General features: G+C 35.9%; 1 protein-coding gene across 1 annotated transcript; it reads right to left on the bottom strand.

Moving 5' to 3' along the window:
- Positions 1-2,333: 2,333 nt before the first annotated feature.
- On the bottom strand, positions 2,334-10,572 carry LOC135798565 (adenosine receptor A2b-like). Its single transcript, XM_065311430.1, is given in 6 exon segments — positions 2,334-3,233; positions 3,318-3,592; positions 7,623-7,659; positions 7,661-7,797; positions 7,800-7,888; positions 9,893-10,572. Coding segments are annotated over 6 exon segments (1,650 nt in total). The 5' UTR covers positions 10,503-10,572; the 3' UTR covers positions 2,334-2,731.
- Between the last annotated feature and the right edge of the window lie 1,723 nt (positions 10,573-12,295).

A 12,295-nucleotide genomic window follows, 5' to 3' on the forward strand; every position in this document is an offset into this window, starting at 1 on the left:
CGAGCGGGTACTCCAGATAAATCCATTCAAAAATCCTTGTAAGTAATAAATTTAGTCTTTTCCTACGCTGTTTTAAACAAATCCATATTAATTTATTTAAAAAATGTTTGTATACAATTAGAAATTAAAAATTGTTGACAAGCTGACCGGAAAACTCTTTGTTGCGCACAATGCCTTTATTATCCTTCTCTATATCAAAGAAAACATGTTTTCAACTTAAAGCTCTTATTTGCATTCCCCCGAAGCTTATTTGGTTGCATACGTCTTTACGTTGCACTATTTATCAAAAAATCTCGTCTTAACCTCATTTCTCCAACATTTTCTTAGAATATTTCCTAATATTACTACGATTTATTTGTGCAGGATGAAGTCGAACACCGCAAAGATGAGTTCCGAAAACTACTCGACGAACACAACGCGGTCATTCAGAATCTCAAGAAGATTGAGAAAATAGACGACTCCAATCTAAAGGACGCCACCAGCAAGTCCAGCACCCTCGCAAAAACTCCCATTCCCATATGAATTACACACTAGACAATAAAGAAACACAAACGGATCAAGGTAGCATCCAGCCACACAACTCAAGACAATTTATTAATTATGAATCATCATCAAAGTAAAGTGTAAATTGTAGGCACAAATAAAACTACTAGCATATTTATTTCGAGCTGGCTCGGTTGTCAAACAGATCTCAATATCGAAATCTTGACATTGAAACAAGCAGTATTAAAACAATAATTAATAATTGCCACAAATGTTGAATTATTAATTTTGTTTTGTAGCAGATAGTCAAATTCGATAAGATTAAAGATTAGAACTTTAGTTTTAGTTTATAGAGATTAAAATAGAAGTGCCACATAAAATTTTATAATCAGTCAATAATAAAAATGAAAATTTAGTTGTAAACAAAATTATAACGTGAAAAAGAAAGGAAAAGAGTTTAAAATGTGATGAGATGTGAATTTAAGTAAATTGTATACTTAATGTGTAAAATGTGACTTTTGGACACTCTGAGTGTTTACTAGTCATATTTAAACATGTTATTTAATTTTTTCTACGATAGATGTTCAAATCAAGTGGATAAACATGTTGCGCATGCGCATATTTACCCACGTCAACGATTCCAATACAATAGTAGCAACATCGCCGCATTATCGTAGAAAAAATATAAACATTTACGAGTATTGTGAAGAGAAATGCAAAATATTTTGTAAACATAGATTTGAAGCATGAAATGAGGCAGAATGTTAAATAAAGTTTAAAAAAACTAAAATTAATTTTATTCCCGTAAATATTTCCATGAAAAACTTTGGTATGAGATAAGTTGGCTCATCAGAATAATTAATATTTTTTGTGGAGCTTCATGATTTGAATCGTTTTATTCGGTGTTTAATTCAAGCTGAACAACATGAAAATGCACTCAATGCTTGAATAATTACCAGTAAAAACGTAATTCAACTTTTATTCACGAAAAATCAAAGCTTTTAAAGGTGTTTCCGCAGAAAATATTTGGAAAATAAAAAGTTCAAAATTGCTAGAATGCAACGGGAACTGCTGTTTTTTTTATCAGAAAAACTTAAATAAAAATTTCACAGTTTATAATAATTTATTTAATTTTTTTCTTTAAATAATTACATAGTAGCTGGAAATGTTCCATTACAATCCAATTCTGGAAGTAAAAAAGTAGGAGTAGTTTTCGTCCGAACTCATTTAACATTTGTAATTATAAATAAATTGAACATATTTATATTTCCTGAGATAATATATCTCTCCGTCATATCACCAACATCCTTCTAAATACGTCTACTCTGTTTATATCTTTTATCTATAAATAATTCTCTATATATTTTTGGTATTATTCTTATTCACAGCATCATAAGCACATTGTATCTTTGGTTCTATTCACTTATTTAGCGCACAATTGAATTCTGACTTATTAAACCATAGAAAAAGTTCACTAACGCATAAAATATAATCTTTGGCACCTTAAATTAAAATTTATAACGTTCAACAGTCATTAAGTACAATAATTATTAGATAATCTCTTTATATAGTTAACATTTATAAATGTGACTATATTGTGCAATCACTGCACGCATATAAAATTGATATTTATTTAACGTTAATGAGTGTTTGGGAGGTTGAAGGTTGTGAAGTGGAATGATGGTAGACACCTAAGTACAGAATCGCACATCTTTTCGTATTGACATTTGAATTTGAATGCGAAATTGTTTAATTACTATAATACAATTTAGTATTTTACATGTGCGAATAGTGGAGATTCACCGGTTGCTAACCAATCGAAGTGGCGACACCTACAATCGTCGACCGGAACCAATTTTTTTTCAAATGTTTGGTTAGAAACAAGTAAATCTCCGTTATTAATAAGAGATTCTATACAATAGATACTCTGTAGTTTTGTTTGACAATTTGACATAAAAATTACTTTAATTAAACAACGATTTGTTTACAATTAAAAGTGAACATTTAGAATAGTCCATTGGGTAATTGATCTGATAAATTCTGTCTTCTCTCAATATTCTTAGATATTTTTTCTTTGTATAAAAATAACTATAGTAGACCTTTGTTTAAGTACTCTGTTTGTTGTTTCGTATTGACTTACCGTCTTCTCTAATGTTAAGTTAACTTGGTGTTTCGTGTAGCTCACAAACCTAACCTTCATGCAAATGTTAAATTGGTTGCTTACCACAACAATTTATGTTCCCGTGATTTAAACAATGCTCGCACCGTTAATCATCAAATTCTTGCCTTTGAATATCCACACATCTGTGCCATTCCTCAAACCCGCAAAACTCTCAATCATACTTTTAGATCCCTTCAATCCTGGCCGATTGTAGCAATTCTGCGCTTGTTTCTTGTCTTCTTTACACTCCTTAATCTCATGTGTTTCTTTTGCTTCTTTTTTATCCTTCAATTCTTTAAAGTCTTTAATATCCTTCACGAAATTGAAATTTAAATGCGTGCTGAGATGTTTTCGATTATAACGCTTCTTGCCGACTTTTGCGCACTTGTTGTTCTCACCATGCAAATGATTATTATTCAACGACCGGCCACTGCTGTTCAAATGGTTGTTATTGAACGTTACATTGATATTTTTTACACTGGTACACTTTTCGTCGTCCAGAGAGAGGAAACCAGACGATTCCGGTTTGGCCATCGGCACTAATAGATACTCATCATCCGGATTCCAGCTGTAGTACTCACGCTTAATGGGCGTCTGTTTTTGCGGAACGCACTCGACCAAATCGAGAGCGAGTGGATTGTGTTGATGATAAAGATGGTTGCAATTCGGATGGTGGTTGATTAACGAACCGGCGTCTCCGGCCGTTGCCGCTATACTTGGTGGCACCACGTGCGCATCTGTTATCGGATGGCTGCGATAATTAAAGCCGAGTAGAGTCAGCACATCGTCGACGACTTTTTGCACCGCGAGCCGCAACTCGCCATTTCGATAGCCGTAAATCCACGGGTTGAACGCGCTGGAGGAAACGATTGGTAACGCCAGGTAGATCACGATCCATTGTGTTAATATTTTTGAATCTGTGAAGACATCGAGAAGCATACAAATCTGCAAACAATAGAAACATAACCTTAGAATCATCAACATTCTAAATTTACTATAGGCAACCAGTTTTACACTTCCATGTATAACCTAAAGTTTCTTTTTACCATGTAATGTAATACTCATGTTAAAATATTGGGTTTCATAAGATCTAAGTACATTTAAAATGAATGATGAAGGTAATCAAAACATGTTACGTGTAACAACTTTCAACGCTTTCCAACTTATATTTTCATACATCATTTTTGCACGTAACAAGATGATGCATAACAAGGAGCCTGGCGGCAAAAACGATCGTAACACCACGTCGTCCTTCAAACCTCCAAAGCACCCCACAAATGACACAAATAACCTTCCTGAAAACTTTATCTAAACGATGCTTAACGAACTGCCAAACGACTATGCTATTTTCCTGTGATTTTCTACGTCGATGGTCAAACGTATCATCAACAAAAAAGTCTGCCGATACTAATAAACAAATAATGTAATAAATAATGATTGTCTTGATCCTTGAGCAGTCGAGCGTGAAGCCGCACGTGTTGTGCAGACTGCAACAGCAGCCAACACAGTTTCGTTAGCCAAATGACGCCCGATATCGATTTACACTTTTCCACCGTTTGCCGCCGCTTGCCGCCGCACGCGTTCACGGTTAGCCTAGGCTCATTCTCTCCGCATTTACCTTCGGCCGCCCTTCAACCCGATTGTTGCTCCGCTTCGTTTCCCACGCTAATAGTCACAATAACTTTCACGTGTCAGAGATGAAGACGAAGCTGAATTAAAGGGTAATTTGGTTGCCTACATTTAGTCAAAGATGGAATTATTTACTAATTCATTAAACATTGACATTAAATATTAAAGATTTTGGTTAAATTACAACGCTTTGTGTTTTATTATTAATTTTAAGTGTTAAACATTAAAGAAAACGATTAAATTTGTACAAAATAAAAAATTAAACAATTCGTTTGTTGAATTGTTTGAATTATATATAAAAGTAACAGATATATTTGTGTGTGCTGTTAAATATTTCATCTTGGTACACAGCATGGCGTTCGTATTTGTTCAGAATTTATCGTGGTCGAAGTCGTGATGTTTACTGAAAACGTGACCTATTTGTAATTTTTCATTAATGTTCACCTACCGATGGGAATATGAAAGAGCTCATCGCTCGTGCACGAATATAATCAACGTATTTGCGTCTTTTTTTTTTTTCGTGCTAATGATTTTAATTAATAAATTAATCCGCTAATTAAATACTACATCTACAAAGGAATCTAAAAGAATGCTAATCAGTGGTATTTTAACTCACAAATACACAATAAGTACAAAATAAATACAAATACAAAAGTATCGATATCAAAAAATTAAAAATCTTTTTTTTTTCAATTTCTAATCAAGAATCCTCAATAAACTGTTCACCTCATAAAGCAATAGCATTGCGCGTTGCTTAATGAAAGTGTTAAAACATTTGAAGAGCGCAGAATGTGCGGAAATAACGCGATGCAAATTTATTCATGCATTCATTACGTTTTCCGCTGCGTTGTTGTACAATACTTTGTTACGTTTATTGTTGTGAAATTCTTGCGCGTTTTTTTCTGTGGTCGCGGCTTTTGTTTGTTCTCTTTCACTGGAAATTTCCGTTTGTGTTTTATTTTTTCGACGTGAAAACGTTTTTACAATTCCTAATAATATTTGATACGTAATTGGAGTTTTTGTTAAGTATTCGGTTAATATACTTTATTGTGTATGCTTCAATTTATCACAATTATATGCTTGAATACAGACAGGCATCGTTCAGGAGTAAAAGAAATTTCATGGCTTCAATTTACAAGCGTGGTGATTTGATTGCGAAATTGTAGCCAGGAATAACCCTGCCACCATACCGTGGAACAAGCAATTAGTGGCATCCTAGAGTCTGATCAAATTCACGAGAATTACATTGCTCATTATTAGAATAGATTAACCTTGGAAATGCCTAACCTAAACCAAGTTTCTATTATGTATAATGGAAAGTATAACTAATTAATTTAAAAATGAATACTAACGTGTCTCCTCTCATTGCAACGCGTGCTAGAACTTAATGTAATCTATTCATCTTAGCATCGTGTGCAAAGTTAGTAAGTTTCCATTTTAGTCTCTATTTACATTTGGGTCCCAGGATGTAAAGTTCATATTGTCCTTATTCCATACAGTATTTGTGAAAACAAAACCGACGTCGCTCCATTATAATTTGTTAGCTTCTCGCCGGCGGTAAAGTTAAATTTAGAACGTCGAATTTCGTTAAAGTTTCATCGCTTATCGTGTGTCGCTCCAAACCAATTGCGACATTAAACTTGTTCCATGCATGCCGCAGAGATATCGGCATTCTTTAAAAAGTATCAACTTAACCACGCTATTAATATCGTCGCTTGAAAAAATTCTCTTATGTGTCAAAGCTTTTACCCAACAAAAGAAAATGAAAAGCTCAGTATCTAAATTCTCACACGTGCTACGCAATTTATGACCTCGCTTTGTAACATTTTTCTGTGCACTTTTTGTTCTCATCAGAGTTTGCGAATCTGATATGTACTTTTTACTCTTTGCTTTTCGTGTGTGCTGAGATGGATTATTGAAGCGCGAATGAATGAAGAATACCGAAAGATTCGGCGAATTCGAAGAAAAGACGACGTAAAACTTCGGACGCACACTGAAAATATCAAAAGCGTGCGCGTTTCTGTGAGTGAATCTTGCCGATGGAGGATATATTAAGAAATTCACTGGTGAGCCTTCCACTGTGTGTACAATACCGGTTTCCGTATATAGAAATCGCTGTCCCTGAAAAGCGATTCAACTGGCGCGTATGAACAGTTTTAACATTAATAAGTTCATCGGAAAGCCCCCGATGAATGTGGTGAAAAAGAAGCTCCGTCTTCTCTCGTTAAGCGAAGAATACGATATGAATTTTATTCTTAGTAACACGGAACCAGAAATGCCAAACTTAAATTAATGAAAGCAAACATTAAGAAAGTAATTGTTTTCTGCGTGCTGCATAAAGATTTATTCTTAGAGCGGAAAATTTATAATTAAAACGTAGTTGTTTATTTTGGAAGCCACGTTATGCAACCTAATATCTGCTATATTTTGTATTCGTGTATATGTATAGCAAACTTCAAATTAACTAATTTAATCTGGTCAGCCTAGCATATTTTCAACCAGCGTTTAATTAAACTTTAGACTATACGTTGCCGGTTTGGCACGTCATCGAACCGCAAAACTATCTGCAACAATCTTGCATTATCCTTCTTCCTCAAATTTCTATCAACGGTCACGCTGTGACGTGAGAGAAAGTCGATTTGTTTCTGCAAAGCGTTCGCCGGCTTCCCTGCATCTCCGTTTAATTAATTTCTAAATTGGGGAGTAATTTGAGGAATAGCACGGAATATCCACTAGTAATTAACTCTCGCGCTTGATTGCTCAGTACCCCATTTCAGATACAAGTAGTTATTACTCTCGTGATTGAAAATCATTTAAAGAATACCAAGCAAATTGCAAATCACTTTTGAAATGTTGGTTTGACTTGCAAGCAATTTTACGTCAATCATTATTTTTTCTAGTAAAATGTAATTAATTTTTTACTTTCTTGTCTGGCATGTATCGATTCCATCAAGAAGATTTGCAATTTTATTAAAAATAAATAAAAATACTAATAATGCATTTTATACACCAGATTTAAATAATTAACTATAATTATGATTAAATTCCTATATCAATTTTAACACCTTATTTAACACCTTTCAGTGACATTTTTAATGTTTTATTAATTATTCTTCTATTTCCAATAAATACGAGTCTAATAAATCATTGCCGATCAAAAATCTGTCAACTAGTTCTTTGAGTTATACACGTTGTAACTAACAAAACTTTGTTTTTATAAAAATAAAAACTTTCTAAAAAAAAAAACTTTAATTCCCTAATCTCTGACGCGCGTAGCCTGGAGCAGATGACGCAGGCAATGCTGTCGTAAACAAATGCGTGTAAAGAAAAAACGTCAACTCAATTTTGGAAACGGCAGCCAGAGCGTGAGGAACATCCCTGTCGCACGCGAGCGCAACCCTGTAGCGCGGCGCGCGCGTTCGAGCCATGTCCGTACCGCAGCGAAAGTGACGCACCTCGGTGATGGCACGGCAAGCGTGCCCCCCCGCGCCGTTCTGCTTTGTAGATATATAACCATAGCACACCACAGCAGTATGAACGCCGACGGCTGTAAACGGCGCAGAAACATAAACAGCTGGATGGGTCGCGGTGGTATCAGGCTGCCGAACGAGCAAAGTGGGATGATCTGGTAAATTCAAATAATTTGGGTTTACGTAAATAAGGCATCAAGCATTCAAATTATCTTGCAAAATATGCTACGACGCAGAATTTTTCCGCTGATTTTTTCTCTTGCTTTAAAGAGGGAATAATATTTTTAGTATGTTGTCTTTAATTATGAAACTGCACCTGAGCTAGGGAATCGTATATATTAGAAAATAGAGAGTAAATTCTCTACGTTGCGAATTTTGATATACGTAAATGAGGATATAAATATTGGTAGATTATTTTATGTAATGTTTTATTTATAAATCGGAAATTGACTACTAGTAAACAAACTAATGAGGTCGCATTTAGCATAGAATTTTTAACATATTTTGACTGGAACGTAAATTTTATCCACATTAAAAATTTGTAAATATTCACAAAATAATATTTTACATATCTAAAGAGAAAAAAAAAAGTGTTTTCCACACTGGAAATGTAAATAATTGTAAAAAAATTGTGTTTTTAACTAACACCGTATAATTTGATGTATTTTGCGTATTTGTTCAATTCTTCAATTTATTTTTCAATTTTTTATTTGTCTGTGTGTTATCACTATAAAATTGTAAACAATCTCTGAAATATTACATTAAAGTAGAAAACAAGTGTTTTCTACACTTCAATGCGTAAAATTTCAGAAAATTGAGTTTTTATCTGACACCCTGTATAATACTGAAGTATTTTCTTTCGTATTTTTTCAATTTTTCAATTTATGTTTCAATTGTTTCTCTGAATGTATCTTATCATAATATAACAGTAATTCACGACCGGTTTTACACCCCATGTAAACTTTCCACCATGCAATGTTAGATTGTTAGACATTTCACATAAATTTATTACCTAGCATCACATAAATAGAAATATCAAACACGCGATCAATACATAGCGCGTACTCTTGAAAAAAACTGAATATAAAACTAAACGTTATTAGCCAGACAGATTAAATACTGTTGGTTTGTTGGAATGTCAAGGCACAGAGATCAATGTCAACGCAATATCGATTTCCGGTCCGATATAGCTTCCACTGCAACCGTTGCTATTCCAAAATTAAATCTACAAAGTTTTGCCCCGAACAGCAACACTCTCTCCAACTTGTCATGTAATTGATGGGTACATGTTGATAGCCGAGGATGTTGATTGTAAATTCAGTTGCATACAAAGCAAATTCCGGAAACTGGGATAATTCGCATCAAATTGGGCGCGTTATCGATTTCCTGCTTGGACTTGCTAACATCTCACCCAGCTGCAAATTCTGCTTCACATGGAATGCAACCCATGTGGGCATACTCGTACATCAATCGATCATGAGTGTGAGGTATGAAAGTCAAGGCAGTTCATCATCTGTATATGTGTATGGTGTGTTGCTGTCATGGTCAGCATGTTTCAGGCTTCACATGTGTCTGCAACCATCACTACACCCACCAACCAACGCTAACTGAACTAAGGTCATAACATATTAATGTGTTTTCACTTTTATTATCGGACATATCCGACGTCACAGTTTGTTTTATTGGGTTTTGTAATGTTATACGCTTTCCACGAGGATAGAAATCCTTAAGATTGCGTTCTGTAATATTTATATCGCTTCTATTTATTCTCCCAATTCTCCTTTGTTTGCGGTGCGTGTGTGTCTCGCATTTCGAGGCCGGAAGGATATGACTTAAGTAAAACGGATGCGATAGGATGTTGTAGGCTTGTTGGATCAACAATACCGAATGAAGATTTTTGGTGTTTGTGTCCGGGGTCGAATGAACTCTCTCGGAACTTCGATCGCCGGTGTGAACTTGAACTTTTATTGAATGATTTATGGCTTTGTTTTCTCAACGCTTTCTTTGACTTCTGCCTTGGGCGTTTTGCAAATCATAGATATTACATTTTTTTATATGTGCCCTTTAAAAGGTTTCGAGGTAAAAATATTTTTTTCAATCAAAAAATAAAAAAAAATTTTTTTAGATTAAAATTTCTTTACTTACTGATAATTTGGCGTCCCATAAAACATGTGATAAGTAAAAGGTGAGAAGCCAACCAGAGCAGCATAAATCCAAAACACCGCGATGTACCTCTCCATAGCGGTGTGCGTGATAAGATTATTGTACCGCAGGGGTCTCGCAAGCGACGTGAAGCGATCGACGGCGATGGCGACCATCACCAACACCGAGACGCAGCAGAGCGTGATGGGCACGCCGTAGTTAAGTAGACAGAGCGCGGCGCCGGAGGGAGCGCCCGACGCCCCGCCGACGCCGCACAACTCCAGATACATCCCGACCGGCGTGTATATCCCGACGCCCAGGTCCGACGTCGCCAGCGACATCACCAGGTAATTGCTCGGCGTGCGTAATCGCTTAAAACGATAGATGGCAATCAGTACCAGTGAATTACCGATGATAATTGTCGGCGAGAAGAGGAAGACCAGCAGGACGGCGGTGACGAGTGCCGCCGGCGATGCCAGCTGATTGATTGCAAACAGGCGAGCTACCTCTTCTTCGTAGGAAGCGTTGTCGATTACACTCAGTGTGTACACCAGTGCCTGCTGGCTGTTGTTCCATGCCAGCGAGGTGAGATTGGTGAAATTTGTTTGATGATCCATTAGTGTGGACTGGTACTTGATTTTTCCCTCAAACGCATTTTTGGTAAATTTGTTTTTGTATTAAATTCACATTTTTTTATTTTTAAATTTTTGAATTGGATTTTTTTTTTGAGTGATGAAATGCACTTTCGATTGTTGGGTAGGACCGGTGTGTGGTGAGATCGGACGTCGGGATCGGGTCGGTGGTGTTGTCGACGCGTTTGCGGTACGTTCGTAACTGTCTGCGTCGCGACGCTCACGCGTCTACGAACTTCGTTTTGCCGGTTTCTTCGTTGGGCGGACGCGCGCAGGCTTTGTCCTGCCGCATGCGTTCCGCACTCTCTGCATGTCAGCCACGCGTAAAATGCAAAAAAAACCTCCCTCAAACATATTTTTAAATTATTTAAATTTTTGTTTCAGCATTAAAGTACGCATTTTAATTATTCTCATCTCACTGCTCGGATTTTTATAAAATAATGCGCACATTTGCAATTATTTCATCTTTTTTAAAATAACATTTTCAGTAAAAATGTCTTTTTGTACCAAGAAATAAAATTATTCACACTACTTGATACTACTTGAGACCGCAACCAATATTACCACCACTTCAAGGGAAATATCACTTTTTGCCACCGCTTTTATCCACGATCAAGCAAAAAATTGCTGAAATATTGACGCGACTATAAAACCGACAAAACAAATATCTTTCTTCAGTCCCAAGCCCTCAGACTCTTCGCCAGCGTCAAAAATTGTAGGAAAAGTACAAGTGTGAATCGAACGCACGGAAAGTAACCGCAAGGCAATTAAATTTTGCATCTTTTATTCGCGTACACCATCGACGCCGGAGCGTTACTTGGAAACACGTTGTACGCCAGCCGCATTGAGTTATACATCGGCACGAAGAATGGATTACCTCCTGAATCAGTTTTCCTTCAGGGAATTTAAATTTGCAGCCACAGGAAAAAGTAGCAATTGATGTGTTTGGAGCTGCGAATTGGAATTCAAACAGTAAAACTTTATTTTCATCGATTTTATTTTTATTTCGAAAATTTGAAAAAATTTAATTAAATTTAGTATTAATGTATATTTATGACCTTCAATATTTGAAAATTTATTAACTTTCATAAATAAGTTTCGATTATATACGACTACAATATTTATTTTAAATTTTTTGGTTTCGCCGCATTCCAAATGATTCTATTCCAGGAATATATGTTTATTTTTTGTGTCAAATTTTCGAATTACGTCAAACACATTACGCTGAGAGGCAAGAGAATATCTACTACAAGTCAATGAGCAGATGTTCTATTGCATGCCAAAAATTTGCGATCGTTTCCAGTGAAATTTAACGCTAAATTTGTAATTCCAACACTTCGCGGCACAAATCACAACTTTCCGCACTGTTATTATCCAATTAAACGGCATTTAGCATTTTGGTTTCGTAGTACCGTAATGATGCAAACAGTGTTTGATATTATTGCAAACGCTGTGGTTGTGTTACCTCATTCCGGCAGCGATCAAATATTTGTCACCGTTAAATTACATCACGCCTCCTCGCAAACTAACAAACGCACAAGTGTTGACAGCATTCGGTGTCTGCTTTCAGCCGGCACTTCGATCAACACTATCAACATTATCAACACTATCAAAACACAATGAACCAACATGCGCATGTATTTAGAGAAGTCGGAAGCAGGTAGTTGTCGAAGAGGGATAATTCTACAACTACCTGAAAGCGTGTGAATGTGACTGTATGACAGTGTGACGAAGGACGAAGGACAAACCCGCCGAGGCGGTGCGATGTAAACAGATTC

The sequence above is a fragment of the Atheta coriaria genome, unplaced genomic scaffold (genome assembly GCF_025399875.1).
Source record: "Atheta coriaria isolate IRGN ID8LTWV9N9 unplaced genomic scaffold, Caltech_Dcor_3.1 hic_scaffold_9_pilon, whole genome shotgun sequence".
Classification (NCBI taxonomy): Eukaryota; Metazoa; Arthropoda; class Insecta; order Coleoptera; family Staphylinidae; genus Dalotia; species Dalotia coriaria.